Below are 18,509 nucleotides of genomic sequence, written 5' to 3' on the forward strand. Positions count from 1 at the left end.
ATGACGTTGTCCCAGATAACGACGTCACAGATTTGTAGTACTGTAGTGTAGGGACGTTTTTGGTATACAATTTTCATGTATCGTACGTTATATATATATATATATATATATATATATATATATATATATATATATATATATATATATATGATATTTTCTTTGTTTTTATAATTTGCGTCAATTTATGCGTATTTAAACAGGGTATGCATTCATTTAAAAAGCCAAAAAATCAAAAAAATTATGCTTGATTTTTGTCAATTTCCCGACGGGTTTGTCCGGATTAGCGACGGATCAAGTCCGTCGCTAAACCCAATCATAAAATTAAAATACGGAGTTGGCGACGGATAAATCCGTCGCTAAAACTGTCGCCATTTGGCGACGGACGTTGGCGACGGATTTATCCGTCGCCATTTCCGTCTTGGAACGTCGCCAAACGCGTCGCCTGGCGACACGTTTGGCGACGGACCTTTGCCATTTGGCGACGGATTTTTCCGTCGCCAAATGGCGACGGATTGTTTTGTGGCGTCGCTAATGTATTTAGCGACGCCACATTTCCCGACGGATTACGTCCGTCGGGAAATCCGTCGGGAAAGCAATTCCCGACGGATATGGGCTTTTTAGCGACGGAAAAATCCGTCGCTAAAAAGCTCCATTTTAGTAGTGATTGATGCACCGACCAATCATGCAATGGCACGTGGCAGTACATTGTAATATCCACATGTCAATGTTTTTTTAGATTGGTGTATCAATTTGCCAAAAAATAAAAGTTGGGTACTGATATTGTCAAATTTTAAAATTCGTATTGTAATTGCAAATTAAGATAAAGTTTGTGATTTAATTTGCAATTAACCCTAATTTTAATGATAGCGTGTTGTCATTATTGATCTCAAGAACCCAGACGATATGGATACAGTTTAAAAGAATAAGTATAGAAAATTGGGAAAAATACAAAGAAGTCCAAACAAAATTGGTATTTTTTTTAAAAGATACACTCTTTCAATTTTTTTCACTTAGTATCTAAAATATTTTCACTTAGTATCTAAAAGTTTTTGTTTTGTATGTTTCTTATTAGAGATGTATCAAAAATGTAGTAACAATATATCTTTTAGTATTAAATATATATCAAAATTATATTTTTTATAATAAAAAATAAGTACGTAAAATGAAAAGATTTTTATTTTTAATAAAAAATTGTATTTTTTTCAACTTAGAGCGTATTTTTTTAAAAGTAAGTGATTTTTTTGGGATAATTCAATAGTTAATCTTAGAACATTTAATTAGATTAAAATACGATTATGAAAACTTAGCATACCTTTGTGAGTGCAACAACTGTATCAAACAAATTGTACGGCCAAATCTTGAAATAATTTCTACTCAGCTTCTTCAATTCACCGATTCTCACTGTTTATGAAAATTAGAAACAATAATTAATGTGTGAAAGATAAAGATGCATCATATGTGAGTAATAATTTAATAACAATAAGGACATAAAACTCTTTTGATTACAGTAGTAATATTTTAAAATCTTATAAATTAGCGTGTTAAGTAGAAATTCTATGTTAAAAAATTTAGCTTACTTTTAGTAGATTTTAACTTCATTAAATAAGTTGAGTTGGCATATTTTGAGTTATTAAATCTATTTAAAATTATTAAATACTGAAATAATTAATTTAAGCAATAAGTTAGCTTATTAAACACCATCTTAGTACAGTATGAAACTGAAGGGGACATATGTCTTATTTTAAAAATTGAAAGGCTTAAATATCTAAAAAATAACTCAAAGGAGTTATGTGTACCTTTTTTTTAAAAAAATATTTTTTTTAACTTCTGCCTTTTTTTAAAGAGTAAGGTAGTCACGTGATGTGATTTTGTCGAAGATTTTGTCTGGTTAAGAAAGATGGATCTAAGAATGTGCCAGCATGAATAAGGGACCACAACCTCAGACTCAGTCCACATTTTTAAAATTCTAGTCAATTCATAACAAGCATGCGTACTAGTGCATGAAAGTGACGAATGAAACTCCCATCTTCACGACGTTTTGGGGCTAACTAATACACCTTTCATGCTGGTAGAACTATACATTATTCCGCTATTATTCAATACTCATCGGTCTCAAATATCTCGAAACCGGAGTGGAGCACCCGCCCCATCTCGCCACACTCTAGTTCCGCCCACTGCATGAACCTGAAATCCCTCTGGTATAGTCAACACCTCTAATGTGCAAGCAAAACTTCTTGTAATTTGAATTTCACTCATTTTATTATGAAGTTAGGATTTCACAGAACGCAAGTCTGTCTCCTAGGATCAGATACAAATCCAGAATCCCTGGACAATACATTTAGTCCCATACAACATAACATTACTCATTAAAACCATACATAATTGTAACTAAATTCTCCGACCGACCATTATACAACTCCAAATAGGAAAATCACTTCCATTTTCTTCTCTAGCCCCTTTTATATATCATTTCACAATGCATATCTTAATAACAGAGGCAGCTCCAATCCGATGAAGAGCTACCACCGCATCACCAACCTTGCACAACCCCTTTTTCGTTGCCGACTTTAGAGAAGCTTCCAGAATAACCTCAGTAGATTCTGCATCAGTAGCCTTTGCAGATCCTTCCCCAAGTAATGGAATCAGCCCCCTGTAAATCAGACTGTGCCTGGCAGGGGTCTCGTCACTGCACGACCAGTCAAAAGAATCAGTCGTCAGCACTGGGACGACTACAGACAGAATTGGAACTGCTGGCCTGTACTTGGCTACCAACTTTGCTGTTGTCCCACCACGTGTCAATACAACAATGAGCTTTGCTCTAGCTTTGTTAGCGGTCCGTACAGCTGATGATGCGAGACTCTCCAATGGGCTCATGGGAAGCGGAGTTGATCTTATCATCTCCTTGAAGATTGTTCCATAGTCAAGGGATGATTCTGCTTCAATACAAATTCGACGCATAATCTTTACAGCAATCTCTGGGTAAGCCCCAGCTGCACTCTCGCCACTAAGCATAACACAATCAGTGCCGTCAAGAACAGCATTGGCAACATCAGTGGCTTCAGCACGAGTTGGCCGGGGAGACTTGATCATTGATTCAAGCATTTGAGTGGCAGTGACTACTGGCTTGCCCGCAAGATTGCACTTGTATATCATCATCTTCTGTGCCAGGAAAATCTTCTCGACGGGAATTTCCATTCCAAGATCACCACGGGCAACCATGAATGAATCGGTCTCCCTCAAGATATCGTCAAAGTTGATCACTCCTTCCTGATTCTCAACCTAAGAAAAATAAAGCCATGTATTTTACTAAATCAACCGAGTATTAGATAAACCTTACAGTAACCGATAAAAACTATCAAGATTGGTATTTAAATTTAATGAATAAAAGAGCAGACAAAAGCGTCTAAGCTACGTACAAAATTGCATAAGGCAGATATTCAGACAGATCTCCTCCAGTATGCATATTCACAAGTCATACAAACAATCCAAATGAATAGAAGAAGCATGTTTATACCTTTGACATTAACTGAATACTCTTGGCATGTGGCCCGAGGACTTTACGTACATGAACAAGATCTGAGCCCTTGCGTACAAATGAAAGAGCAATTATATCAATCTTGTTGGGAACACCCCATTCCAAAATGTCTTCTTTATCCTTATCTGTCAGAGTGGGGAGATCCACCACGACACCAGGAAGATTAACATTTTTCCTCTCACCTAGCATGGCAGTGTTCTCACAGCGGCATCGCACTGTTCCAGCCTCTGTATCACAAGACAAAACAGACAGGGTGATGGTACCATCAGCACACAAGATGGTATTTCCAGGTTTCACGTCAACTGGCAGTTTTTTGTAGCTCATGGAGATCGTCTCGGTGTCCCCCTTGATGTCATAATCAGTAGTCACAGTGATTTCCTGGCCTTCCTTTAGTTGAATTGGCTTCCCATCCTTTAAGAAACCAGTCCGAATCTCAGGTCCCTACAGGCAAAAGAAGAGTTTGAATACCTACAGGAGTACTTATTAGTGCCAACCTAAAATAATTATCAGACTTCCAATGAGCAGAAAACAAAGTTGAGACTAAAATTATCACAAGAAAATGTTCTGAATTCCAACTTTCTGTTTCATCCAAGTGCAAAAAAGGAGTACCTGGAACATAGTAAGCAATTCGCCACCAGCACATGGAATTTAAAACATTTAGACAGATTATACAATACTGAGTGTGATGCATTTTCAAAGATTTAATACCACGCATCAGTTTACTCTTGAAACTTAAAAGAGCATTAACACATCTTTTAAGGAAAGAATTGGGGAACAAAAAGAAAACATTCTGACACATCCTATATTTCTTAATTTGATTATACATGTAGAATGCAGATGCAGTCATGTCCAAAGTGACACTCAGTAATGCTAAAAATAAGCAATCAAGAGGCAATGAATCTGCCTTTGTAAGCTTGAATAGAATAGGTAGATATGCCAGCAAAAACAATAGTGCTAGCAAGTCTTCCCCATGAAATCGGACTAGCCATTAATTTCTTATGGGTTGCACGTCTTACGAATTTTATTTTATGAACATACTATGTATCAATGATGTATTTTCAAAACAGTTCTAAAACGAACATACATGTAAAAGCCGAACAACTTGAAATTACAGGCTACGAGTGACAAAGGATGTTGTTGTGGGATCGAGCTACTATTTTCCTCAATAACAATGGTGAAGACGACTCCCAAACCACACGCAAAACTAGCATATGAATGAAATCGATATGAAGACGACCAGAAGAGATAAAAACGAGGGTACCTTAGTATCAAGCATGACAGCACAAAGGATCTGAGTGTTATGCATAGCCTCCCTGAGATTATTCAAAGTCTCTTGCTGATACTCGTGGGTACCATGGGAAAAATTGAAGCGAGCAACGTTCATACCAGCTCTAAGAAGTTTCTCCAGCATAAAAACAGATCGAGAAGCCGGTCCGAGAGTGCAGACAATCTTTGTCCGAGGGACACGTAGTCCATCTTCCGGAAGCTCTCTCAGAATACCCTCTATGTCTATGTTGGCCATCTAAAATATGCATCAGACAATAAAAATTAGATTCGATTTTTCATACATGCATACCTATATAATCAAAAGTCCAAATTTGCAATTGACATTGATTGATTGCACGAACAAATCTTAACACCGTGCTAAAAATGGAATTGAGAATTAAGACATAGATAGAAAAATAAAATTCAAAACAGATCTAATCAATATGAACAAGGAAAATTAGAACAGAAACATGAATAGAGACAGTAGTGTAACACTAGCAAGTTCACCTGCTGGCGGCGGTGGCGGTGGTGGAGGCGGCGGTCGTAATTTCACCTCTTGTCGGAAGTGAAAGGAAAGGACTGGATTGCAGATGAGTTCTGTTCTGTTTTGTTAACTGGTGTTGTAGCTTGCGGACAGTATTATACTAGTAAAAGGGAAATGAAAGCAACTAAACTACAAACAGCACTACTATTTACTTCCGTACAGTATACTTGGTTTTTAATGAGTAAAAGATCATTTCGGTCCTTATATTTATGAACCTGACTTATATACACACATAAAATTACTACTTAATTAAATAAGTATTATTATAATACCATTTTTATGAATCAATTTCTTTTATCTAGATAAATTAAAATTTGTGTCTGTTCTAAATTGTCTATTTTTTTGAGACAGGGATATTTATAATTTTGAGTTTTGCATCAAAAATTTATGTTTTTCTATAGAATATTTTAGTATAATATTGTTACAATAAAATAAATATTTTAAATATAGTAATAAAAGAGTACGATTTGAACGATATTCTTCATGTCTCCGCATTAGTTTAATTATAATATTTAATGTAATGTAGTTTAAATATATTAATAAAAATATGTTATTGTTTAAATTTAATATATAGTTTCTAATATATATATATATATATGTATTATTAATAATTTTTAAAAATAAAATTATTAAAAAATTATGATGGACAATGTAAAATTAGACTAAATTGAATATCATAAAAAGAGTAATAGCAATTAAAAATAAGAAAATTAACTAAATGATAAATTTATGTGACAAGTGCAAAATTTCATTTAGGTTTGTATTATTCAATTACATTAAAATAAGTTAGTGTTTTGGTTTGTATTGATTTGGTCTTACATGGATCAATATTACAATATGTAATGTAAATGTCCTACTTTTTAAAATATGGATGTCTCTGGCAAATTAATTTTATGAGAGAAAACATGTTAATTAGCAGCTATTAGTATTAATCATATTATTGTGGGCGAGAGCAGTCGACCCACATTATTTTATTAGCATTACCACGGGCTTCCGCAATGCTACCTACCCCTCCCTTTCCAACCTATATTCTTATTTTATTCTGATTTTTTTTAAGGATCAACGATTTAAATAATAATTTAACCCCTAAATTTATTAAATTTATAAACAATAGACAATTAACATATGAATTAATTTTATAAATTAATTATTTATGAAATTAACAATTATGGTCAATTAATCTCATTTTGACAAATTAGCTTACAAGTTGAGGAGCAAATTGCCAAAATATGATTAATTGACTGTAATTACTAATTTCATGACTGATTTATCTACAAAGTTAATCTATGTATTAATGCTCGTTGTTTACAAGTTGCGGGAGAAAATGACTATCTAAATCTAGGACAATTCACTTCCTCAAATTCGCACTAAATAATAAAAAAGCCAATTTTATAAAAACCAGTCAAAAACCCTTAATTTTTACCAAACCGGGTCAGTTTCACCCATTTAAAAATAGATTGAGACACTTAGTTTTGATTAGTTCTAATCAATATAATTAAATCTAACTAAACTTTAATTAACTCTAATTAAACTTTAATTAAATAAAGTCCTAAATAACCATAATTACCTCTAAATTAACCCTAATTGTCTCTAAATTAACCTTAATTAATCTAACATAACCTTAGTTAACCTAAACTAACATAAATTAATCCTAAAATAGTCGCCACCTTCAACGCATTTGCTACTTTTACCTCGGCCTCCACCTCCTTCAACGGATGAGTAACAACAACAAAAGGTGAACCGAGAAGTTGCAATGAAAGGCGAACCGAGAAGTCACAACCACGGATAAACAGTACCGGCAAGCATCATATTCAAGAGACGAAATGACAAGATGAGCAACATTAAATAGGCTAACGAATATGAGCGACATGATGATGATGATGATGATGATGATGATGATAATGATAGAAGAAGAAGAAGAAGAATTGGTGCATGGACGAAAAAAGCCAAAAAAAAAGGAGATGAAAATAAAAAAAAAAGCAAAAAATGTCCCTAATATTTTTATTTTAAAAGTGATATAATATTTAAATTTTTAATATTATAAAAAAATATTTAAATTTAAAAATCATTGAATGTCAATTTAAGAATAAAAATAAATATTAAGAATCATCTTTATTTTTTCTATTTTTGATACAGAGTGTGTTTCACTATCGGGAGTGCGATTAAAGCAAAGAATTTGATACAAAATGTTAAAAGTTTGGGAATTTTGTCTGATTTTTGTAAAATGGAGTTTTATGATACTCTATGTCAACATGAAATAAATTAATCATTTGTTCAAAAAATATTTAAGAACTTTCATCTTATTCCTCCATATCGAATATTTAATTAGAAAAAATGGTTTCAGCTTTCGAATTTGTGTGTTGGAATAAAATAAATTATTTTTGACCTTTTTAGCCAGTTAAATTTCAAAATTTGAAGCCACTTATTGCTTTTTAGCCAATTAAATTTTAGAATTTGTGGTTTGCAGTCAAATAAATCACGTATCTGAGGTATAGAGATTAGAGATTATTTGATCTAAATTAAAAGAGTTTAAAATATAATCGGCTTAAAAAAGTAAAGAAATGACTTGTTTGATCTCGAGACACAAAAATAATTAATTAAAAGGTTAAAAATGACTATTTTGACTCTAAAATACAAGTTTAAGGGCCGGATTGACTCTTTGCTCATAATAATTTATACTATTTAATTCCTCTTATTAGATATTCAATAATATTTTTATAATAAAAATATTTATGAGCAGCAGGGTGAGGCACCGAAAATTTTAACAATCACCACATTGTTGTTAATCAAATTTGAGACAACGCTACTACTCACGAAAATTAGCGCGAAGGTTAGGAGTCGTTTTCCAGCGGGACCGGACATTTTTTCTAAATTCGAACAGTAACCATATTCCATTATAGAACACTATCAACCACACCAACCAGAAATCCTGGTTCGCGTAGTAGTATTCCATAATTTGTGTCTGGACTTTTATGTTTTATTATTTTCCTAATTTATCCTTTTAATCAATTTTTTAGCACGTGATTTGCGAAAGCGATAAATCATATATCCATATAATTATAGCACTACAATTTTTCCAATCATACATCTAATACTATGTCTAAGGTTGATTTTATGAGTGTTATTGTCATTTTGTTAATTAAGACTAAATTGTTTCTATGTAAAATTGATTTTATTTACTTACCATATTCAATGTCTATATAACCAACTAATTACATGTTAACTAATTATAAATGTCTATGTCAATTAATTTGAATTCTATTAGTCAAATAAAACTAACTATTTACTAGCCTAAAAATTAATTATAAAAAATATGTAAAAAAAATGGGTGATAAAATAAGGCTAAACATACATCATGCAAAAATAAAAATAAACGTAAGTCTAAAATCGATTTTTAATATTTTCCTTTTTAATTAGAAATACAAAAATAAAACATAAATGTCTAAATGACTTTAACTTTAATTAAACTACCGTCTTTATTAACATATACAACCGCTAATTACATTTTCGAATTAACTCCTAATTGTTCTAAATAAATTAAAATTATTGAATTATCTAACCTAAATTAATTGATTTAAATTAAAAAAAACACGCATCAAAGTTTTACTATATTACGGTTACAATTTTACAATTTACAACAAAATAATAAAATAAAAAATAGCATTTATATATTTGAGCCGTATTTTGAAAAAAGAAAGAGAGAAGCTTTTGTTGTTTGATTTTTATTTATGTTTATCGATGATAAGTATAGCTTTTGTATCAATATTTTTGAAAGTTCTGTATTTTGTTTCCCATGTATTTTTATTTTATTTTTAAAGTTTTCTCTCAAAGAACATAGATGTTTGTTATTTTGAAAGCCACAAAATTTAAGTTTGTTGTAACTTCATTGTGAAAGCCGAATCAGATCTGGTTTTCGTCTTCCTCCCATGGAAGACGAGCAACTCTGTCTCTAATTCGGCTTTCAGCAGGAGAGACGACAATTTGATAAAGAAATTTCATGAATCTTTATGGGATTCATAAGTAATAAAATGATGTCCATTAATCAATGAACTATAACTCAAGTTTTTGTTTCTTGAAATTTTATGGTACTCATAAGTAACAAAGTGAAGTCAAGTGATCAATAAACTATAACTCAAATAGTATGTGTTTGGAAGAATTCTATTGAGATGGTGGGTTAAATTTTTCCAACTGTGTGATATGTGATGATAAGAAAAAAGTGATGTCCATTGAGAATAAAGAAGTTGGAAGGTAAATGGTAGCATGCACCTATGTTTGAACCGCAAATCCACATCTGCTAAGTCAACTATGGGCCTAACCACTTGCACCACCAAAAATGTTTCACAGATTAATAATTGAGGAAATTAGACACAGCACTTGATTATTAAAAATAATTCCAAAAATACTTAAGTATCTTTTTTTTTCGGTCAACACTTGATTCCACCTTTTTATTTCATCCAGCACTTGATTTCACCTTTTTATTTCATCCAACACTTAACCCAACCTTTTTATTTCGCCCAACATTTAACTTCATTTTTTTATTCATCCAACATTTAACTCTATTTTTTTAAGATTTAGAATTTAGATTTTAGAATTTTAGGAATTTAGGGTTTATGATTTTAGGGTTAGGGTTTAGTATGATTTAGGGTTTAGGGTTTAAGATTTAGGATATAGGGTTTAGCATGATTTAGGGTTTAGGATTTAGCATGATTTAGAGTTTAGAGTTTAAGAATTAAAATTTAGGATTTAGGGTTTAGCATGTTTTAGGATTTAGAGTTTGGAGTTTAGGGTTTAGAGTTTAGAGTTTAGGCTTTAGCATGATTTAGGGTTTAAGGTTTAGTATGATTTAGGGTTTAGGATTTAGAGAAATAAGATTTTAAGTGCTAGTTTTAATGTTTTTATTAAATTAAGTGCTAGGTGCAATTTATTTTCTTTTATAAGTATTGTCCGCAAATAAAAACCAACATAAGTATTTTTGAGATTATTTTAATAAAATCAAGTATTTTTCAACTTTTCCCATAATAATTTGCCAACCAATGAATCCTTATAATTGTTTCCGGTGCCTAACACCTAACTCCATCCGCTAACTTTGAGCAACTCTCTATAACTTCACATTTATCCCTTTTCAGGGATTGATGCATATAGTTATTGATAACTTTAGATTAACTACATATCAAAATGATAATTTTGAATACAATTTTTAAAAAAAATGTTAAATAGATAGAAAAACTCAACTTCTTTTATTATTATTTTCCAAATTAATCTAACCGAATTTTTTAATTTTACTAATTTTATCTCAATTTTAAAATTTAACAGCAATCATATTTTAATTTTAAAAATTATTTTAGAAACATGTGATATTTTGCAGTAAAAAATTTGTTTAAAAGTTATGTGTAAAAATATAAATAAAGTAAGGTTTATTTATATCTAGGGATATTCTCAAAATATTTTACTTTTGAAATAATTACAGAAGTATCCATTTTTTTGAAATTATTATGTCTCATTAAACCTGTTCATGGGCTTGGATACTCGCACATGCCCGTCCAAACCCGGTACTTAGGGTCGGGATGGGACAATAATTGTTGAGTTAATTAAACAAAACACGGGCTTAGCCCAAAATAATTAGATAATTACGGCACTAACTTTGGAAATTGATATTTGTCATTCTATCACATATTCTTTGATTTTTAACCTTTCCAAATTCAACTTTTACACTTTCAAAATAAGAAAAATACGATCCTAATAGCTGTATCGTTCATCTCCAATTTCGATTTCTTCATGTCCTCCTTTCCTCAAGGTCGGCGATTAGTTGTTGTTCTACTGTTGTATCATTCGGCGGCTGCTTCCTTGGCGGAGCCACTGTGCGGCGGCGTGGAAAGAATGCGGCTAATAAACAGATCTGGTGATCCGCAACATCTCCTTCCGTTCTTCATCGGCAGCAACATCTCCTTCTTGAGATTGAAAGGTTTTTCAACATAACAGATCCGGTGAATTGCTCCTTTAGATCCGCAATTCTAATCGCAATTTATATTTTTTGTTTTACCCATCACATATGATTTTGAATTGGTGAAGCAATTAGGGCAGGAGGAGGACGGGTGGGCATAGACTCTTACATGGTGGAGGAGGAAGGTTTTTTAGTATTGCAGTTTCCGCATGTTGCGCCGGTGGTTGTGGTGGATGTGATGGTGGCGTTGGGTAACCAATGGTTAATATTAGGTAAACCGTTGGATAATTTTGTAATAAATTTTATTTTGAATATATAATTAATAAAATCGTTAGTTAACTGTTGTTGAATTTTATTTTGTTGCTATTGAACCAACGGTGTACTAATGATATACAAATGACCTTGTTTTTTAGTACACTGTTGGTTAACAAATGGTTAACTAATGGTTAATCAATAATTTAAGATTTAAAAAAGACGATTTAGATTTTATTTGACAGTTGCTCTTGCGGTGATAAAAGTGGATGAGTTTGTAATAGAATTTTCAACTAGTTTAATAGAAATGGAGGTTTGATTTTGTAATAGTTTTGTGTTTTGGTTAACCAACACTGTTAGTATACCGTTGGGTAACCAAAATCGTATTTTTGAGATTAAAAAAAATATTTTTGAGAATAACAAAAGTCATTTTTGTAAAAAAAAAGTACAAATTATATTTTTCAAAAAAAAACTTTGAGTTAGTATTTTTGAGAATATTTTATCTTTTCTGGTATTTATCTAAAGAAGCCATAATTGTTTGTTCCAAGCTCAGCTCAAATCCGAAAAAAGGCTGCTATTTTGTGAGCGGACTCAGACTTTTATTTTTATAGATTTTTGAGGAAATTACATCATTTACCAAAAAAAATGAAAATAATTACAAAACTACGTGTTGACTTTTTCATTTACAAAAATCTTAATAATATTTACAAAAATACAAAAAAATAAAAAATAATATCAAACATACGGTGTATACTGTGGGTATAATGTCAGTATACTAATAAACTAACATTATATCAACATCATATCAACATTATACCAAAATTATACATACTGAAATTTTATTAATATTAAATAAAAATTGACCAAAATTACATCAAATCGTATACTAAAAATTAAATTAATAATATACCTAAATTATACCAACAGTATACCAAGAGTGTACACATCAAAATATACTGAAATTTTATTATTACATCAACATTACACTACATCGCATACTAAATATTTGCCTAAAAATATATTAAAATTATACCAACAATATACAAATTCTCTAGTTCATTACCAACTATAGTGAAAAATACATATAAAAAAATATATACATATTATCAACTAGAAAATATATATAAAAATTTATAATCGATATATCGAAAATATACTGAAAATTATACCAATAATAAAATAAATATCATTTTTAAATTATCTGATTTATAGTTTTAATATTTCAAAATTATACCATAATTATACCGACATTATACAAATCGTACTTTTGTAATTAATTTTCATTTTTTGGTACTTTTGTAATTAATTTTAAATCAGTCATATTTTTGTAAATAAAAAACGTTTACAGGTACATTTGTAAATATTTTTAAAATTTTAGGTAATTTTGTCATCGTCCCAAGATTCTTATGTAAGCCCGACTTCAGCCCGAGCCTGTAAAAAATATAGTGTTAGGGCCGAATTTGGTTAGAAAATATAAATTTTAAATAATTGTTTACAAGTTTTAATATAAATTATTAGATAATTTCTATTTATTAAAATCTATATTATTTTCGACAATAATCATCACTTATTACATAAAATATTAAAATAAGAAAAGCTCCTAAAAGTGTTGATTTACAATAATTATATTAATTAAAAATTAGAATATGTTATCTGAAAAATTATATTTTAGTTAAGTTTAGAGTAAATTACTTCTAAGCCCCTTATAATTGTCATAACTCACCACTTTGATCCTTCACTTTTGATCCTGTCAGTAATTTAGTCCCTTCATCTATTTTTGGTGTTAATCAACCTAGTCAAAGGACTAAGGGATAAATTAATTTCAAATTTGAGGGACAAAATCATAGACAAAAATAAAAGTGTGGGATTAAAACTGTTTTTGAAGTTAATTTTTTTTATTTAGTCCTTTAACTCGGTTGACTAACACTAAAAATTGACAAAAGAATTAAATCGTTGACTCGTTTGATTTTCAAATAAGAGGGACTGGAGCATGAATTATGATATATATGGGGAGGTTTAGAGTAATTTGCTCTTAATTTTATCTCATATATATGGAAAAAATTTAATCTTTAAACTTTCATGCATGTTGCATTTACCAGGTAAACTTTTGTTTGAGAGGTAAATTAAGATGTACATGTAACTATATATATACATTGCATAATGTAGTAATAAAAAATAAAAGGAAATAATCAAATTAATCAAGAAAAAATTGAGTTTGCCAAAATTTGTCTTATTAAAAAGAAATAATTGATAAATGAATGTCTAATTTGTTTCCTATATCTACATATAATTTAAAGATAATCTTACATCCACATCTTACGATGAAGAAGAAGAGAAACCATATATATGTTAAGAAAAAAAAAATTCTGAAATCTGAATTGTTTCTATTTTCTTACTTACCCCATTGATCGTCATCGTCTCCGACCACCATCCCTACCTCCTTGTATTAAAAAACCCTAATAATTTATGTATTTTAAGAATATAGCTAAACTTTTTTTTTGTCGGAAAATATAGCTAAACTTATTATGGCAAAATTCCCCCATCTTCAAGCATCAAGTACAGAGTGAAAAATAGGTGAATCAAATGAATTTAGGTCTCCAAATATAATATCATCTCCTTCAGTGTAGCTACCGGAATCTTGGCAATCGAAGAATGTCTGGATATCGTCCGGGAAGCACCGACGGGGCCGTTCGGATTCCGGTGGGGTGGTAGGGCAATCGGTAGTAGTACTGGCTGATGTTCTTTCTAACATTTCCTTAAACTTTGAGGATTGTAATAAAAGCCCTAATGCAGATGAAACCGAACTAGGCGGTGGTGGCGGCGGCGAAGAGGTTTCGGTGGTGGCGGTTGAGCCGGAGAAAGTTAATTCAAGGTCTTCAGTAGCGGATGGTTTTTGATCAGCATCAGAGTTAGGGTTTTGTTGAGAATTATTAGGACGTAACCATTTGATGTAACGGCTAAGGTCAAAGTTTGTAACGGCGTTAAGTCCACGATACTCGATGGCTGCCATGTCATAAGCTGTAGCTGCTTCTTCTTGAGTGGCTGAAATGAGAATACAAATAAAATTCAGGGGTAATATGGGAAATAATATAGATTTATAAATGAACTTTTATTAGCATGCATATTTTGGTGTGAGTTTGAAATTTTTAAATGACTTCAGTAAGCAGTTGGGGTTTGGTGGTCTATATCCCAACCAACTCCATTAGATTGGCCCATGCATTTATCTTTATTATTTTGACTTTATTATAAATATGCATTAATTAATAATTTAAAATTTAAATCATGAGAATCTACTAACTAAATTTCAAGTTTGTTAATTATTTTTTTTGGATAAAATAAGAATATTTGGAACTAATTAAACTATATTTTTCTCGTTTTTCACATAGATGGTACATTTGATGTCGACTCGTAGGAAAATATAATTTTTTTAATTTAAGTTCTCTTTTGTTATTAATCTTTTAAAATAATTTTTATATGGCAATCAAATTAAAAAAGACAAAAAAAACTATATCCATTTTTATACTATTTTGTCAATCTATCTACAAAAAAATATTTAGATATTTTGGTCATTCAATTTTACAAACTGATAGATAAATAAAATCAATTTCTAATTTAAACCTATATTTGGAATCAAAAACTTAAAAATAAATTTCAAAAATAAATATATAACATGAAGTTTGAATTTTAATATTTTTATTTATAAAATTGACGGAACAAAATGTTTAAATAATTTTTTAAAATATATTTAATAAAATGGTCAAAATTATAAAGATATAAAAAAACATTGTGCATATTAGAAAACATTTATTTAATGAATCATAGTATTTTATTTATTTTTGAATATTTGAATGGTGTGAAAATGCATTACTATTACATTTGAAATAAAGAGAGCAGAAGAAATTACCGTAAGTTCCAAGATAGAGGTATTTGTTGCCAAAAACTCTCCCAATTCGAGCCTCCCATCTTCCATTATGATGGTGTCTGCGCAATTTAGGATTTCTTGCTCATTCTCTCAACCAAATCAAATGTTATTTAATGGGTGGTGACCGACAAACTGCTCTATCAACTTTTTTTACTTTTTTCTTGCAAGTTATTACACTAATAGAAAGTGACTGATAGAAGCCATAGAATTTTAAGGATTTTGCCTATTGACTAAATGTGGTAAGTTCATCTAATTTCATCAACTTCAACTCTCTTCAACTAAATGCACACATTTACTATTAATTCTTCTTTCCTTCTTTTTTAGAATAAAATAGCTTATAAAAAGCGAACCCGAGAACTATATAAAATTTTATAAAATTAAAATATATATGCGAAATAATAGTAGCAAATAAAGGAAAATTAATTAAAAGCTATATTTGTGATAAACGTATTGAAAAGGTATTTTTTTTAATTCTACTCAATTATAAAATAATACTAATATAATTTTAAAGCTAAAATGCGAGTTAAAGACAAAACAAAATAAGTTTAAAATGTAATCATTTACATACCTTGCAACACCTCTATATTTGGAAACCCCACGAGAAAAACCACTGCTCTTCCTGTAAATCCAGTTAATAATGATAAATATGGAGTATATGGATAAATATTGATTTTTAAATTTAAATTTTTAAAATTGGAATATCTTTTTTATAACAATTATAAATATAATAGTTACCTCCTCAAGGATCCAATATACTCTTCTTTTGACTGACCCTCCATATATTTTAGCTCCTCTTCATAAGTTGACAGCTAAAACCAAACAGTCATGCATTAACATTAATTAGTTCAACTAAGAAATTGTTAAAGTTTAAACATAAAAAGAAATTAAACTAGAAACTTAAATAATGTGAGTGAGAAAAATAATTAACTGGAAAATTAAGGATGGTATCTTGCCCCCAGTACTTTAAAGCTGCCAAGTCATAGGCATGTGCTGCAGCTTCTTCTTCATCATACGCACCTACCAAATCACGCCATTTTAATGTAATTTTCCATAATATGTAAGCTTTTACATTAATAAAAAATAATTAGAAAAATGCAGTAATTGTTTTTTGTTTTTTTCACCTTCAATAATTTGAAAATGACAGTATCACAACTTCAAGAGAGAAAAAAGCCAAAATAAAATAAATAAATAGATATACCAAACATACCTAGATACACTGTGTTGGCCAGTAGGATTTCACCGGCAAGATCATCACCAATTCAAATTAAAAAACATATTAATAAAATTAATCTAAAAAATAATTAGTAAATATGTTAAATGAAAATAATTAATAAATGAAAAACCTTGTCGTCCTTTCTTCTTCTGTGATTCATTCCAGCAATTCTTATCCCACAAATGAGCTTCGTAACGTCCAGTCCATCGATGCCTGAAAATTTAATTCAATTATAATCTATCATGAGAATGAAATTACATATTTTAAAAGAGAAACAAATTAAACCTTGTAACGCCTCTATAAACGGAGCTCCGTTGAGGAGGAGAGTCACGAGGAACAGTTTTTCTGGTACGTTTAGTCTTGGTAGAAGAAGCAGAAGCTGATTTCATAGCGGTATTACTATTACTGTTACTATTAGTGTTGCTTGTTTGCTTGGGTAATTTGATCTTGGCCATTAAAATGAATTAGGTAAGCTCAAAACAGAAGAATATGCAGAGAAATAAAAATGTACGTAGATAGAGAGAAGAGGAAGGGAACGAGGACTAGGTCAGAAGAGAAGATATTCAAATCCAAAGAATATGGAAAAATAATTATATAGAAGAGAGAGAGAGAGAGAGCCGGCTTTTAGAGAGAGAAAGAGAGTGTAGTTTAGTGGCCGTCTCTAAGCGGCCTTTTGCTTTCTTTGTCTTCACTTACGGCCATGGGCTTTTGTGTGTCTTCATGAGCACAGCGTTGTTTAGAAACCAAACAGATGCCCCAACCGGAAATTTTATAGGCCAGTCTGGTGGGACCCCCATTCAATTTAATTGGTTGGACACATTAATCTAAAATAAATTACATTATTATTATTGTTATAATTTCTATTATTTTATTATAGAACCTATTTTGTTAGGGGCGTAAAGGAATTCGACTACTTGCAAATTATTCAATATTAATTGAAAAAAATAAGGCCAAACCCATCTAGTGGCCCCTGTACTTTACACATTTTTTTCCGTAGGTCCTTATATTTCATTTTTGTATTATTTGGTCCCTCTACTTACCTATTTTTATTTTTCAGGTCCTTTTTGAGTTTTTGTCAGTCCTTTTGTGTGACTGGAGGAAAAAACGATTGTAAGTATAAGGACTGGAGAAAAAACAAATTGTAAGTAGAGGGACTCGAAAAAACTCAAAAAGGACCTGTAAATCGAAAATAGGTAAGTAGAAGGGCCAAATAATACAAAAATGAAGTACAAGGACCTACGGAAAAAAAAGTGTAAAGTACAGGGGCCTCTAGACGGGTTAAGCCAAAAAAATAATCGAGTTTGATCCAAAAAAATTGTGTCGACCTTAACCTCGACTATTTGAGTCAAACTCGAATATCAATTAAAAAAGTTTGTGAAACTTGCAAATCTAAACAAACCTTTTACATATATTCAATAATTTTTTAATTACTCTACTTTAATATATATATTAAAAATATTTAAAAAGAATCAGGTATACCATTTATTTTTTGTCCTTTATTAAATTTAAGTCAAATTTAAGTAATTTAAATATTATTCGAATGTATATAACACATCGAGTTCGAATTTAAATTTGATCTAATTCGAGTTCAGTTGTATCTGTTTGTTTACGCTTCTAATTTATACTAATCGAATTTGTTTAAATTTCGCTTAATAGCTAAGAAGCACGGAAACTTCGATAAAGTTGCGTTTCCCGTTTCGGAAACCGGAAACTATTGGACACCCGTACGAAACGTTTCGGGCCGTTTCTGTAAATAATAAAAATTAAAATTTGTAAAAAATTTAAAATTATTACCCACAAATAAAAAAATTTAACTAGTTACCCATAAATTTTACA

General features: G+C 30.5%; 2 protein-coding genes across 2 annotated transcripts; both read right to left on the reverse strand.

The window, feature by feature from the left end:
• Positions 1–2,231: 2,231 nt before the first annotated feature.
• Positions 2,232–5,457, reverse strand: LOC126681123 (pyruvate kinase, cytosolic isozyme). Its single transcript, XM_050376520.2, has 4 exons — positions 5,309–5,457; positions 4,797–5,057; positions 3,515–3,976; positions 2,232–3,279 (listed from the first exon to the last, which is right to left on the reverse strand). Exons 2-4 carry the CDS (start codon positions 5,055–5,057, stop codon positions 2,467–2,469), a joined length of 1,536 nt encoding a protein of 511 aa, XP_050232477.1. The 5' UTR covers positions 5,309–5,457; the 3' UTR covers positions 2,232–2,466.
• Positions 5,458–13,747: 8,290 nt separating this feature from the next.
• Positions 13,748–17,397, reverse strand: LOC126679783 (AP2-like ethylene-responsive transcription factor At1g16060). The gene is made up of 8 exons (XM_050374764.1): positions 16,959–17,397; positions 16,804–16,886; positions 16,668–16,676; positions 16,389–16,477; positions 16,196–16,269; positions 16,029–16,079; positions 15,443–15,519; positions 13,748–14,580 (listed from the first exon to the last, which is right to left on the reverse strand). Exons 1-8 carry the CDS (start codon positions 17,126–17,128, stop codon positions 14,084–14,086), a joined length of 1,050 nt encoding a protein of 349 aa, XP_050230721.1. The 5' UTR covers positions 17,129–17,397; the 3' UTR covers positions 13,748–14,083.
• Positions 17,398–18,509: the final 1,112 nt, after the last annotated feature.

The sequence above is a fragment of the Mercurialis annua genome, linkage group LG5 (assembly GCF_937616625.2).
Source record: "Mercurialis annua linkage group LG5, ddMerAnnu1.2, whole genome shotgun sequence".
Lineage (NCBI taxonomy): Eukaryota > Viridiplantae > Streptophyta > Magnoliopsida > Malpighiales > Euphorbiaceae > Mercurialis > Mercurialis annua.

What these genes read in the sequence shown, in the direction of transcription:
- LOC126681123 (XM_050376520.2), bottom strand. Translation starts at nt 5,057, where the DNA reads ATGGCCAACATAGACATAGAGGGTATTCTGAGAGAGCTTCCGGAAGAT. An exon ending in CTGTCATGCTTGATACTAAG is followed by an intron (nt 3,977 to 4,796) that starts GTACCCTCGTTT and finishes TTTTGCCTGTAG; the next exon opens with GGACCTGAGATTCGGACTGG. An exon ending in GTATTCAGTTAATGTCAAAG is followed by an intron (nt 3,280 to 3,514) that starts GTATAAACATGC and finishes TATTTTTCTTAG; the next exon opens with GTTGAGAATCAGGAAGGAGT.
- LOC126679783 (XM_050374764.1), bottom strand. Translation starts at nt 17,128, where the DNA reads ATGGCCAAGATCAAATTACCCAAGCAAACAAGCAACACTAATAGTAAC. An exon ending in TATATTGGATCCTTGAGGAG is followed by an intron (nt 16,080 to 16,195) that starts GTAACTATTATA and finishes CTGGATTTACAG; the next exon opens with GAAGAGCAGTGGTTTTTCTC. An exon ending in AAATATAGAGGTGTTGCAAG is followed by an intron (nt 15,520 to 16,028) that starts GTATGTAAATGA and finishes TAAATTGCGCAG; the next exon opens with ACACCATCATAATGGAAGAT.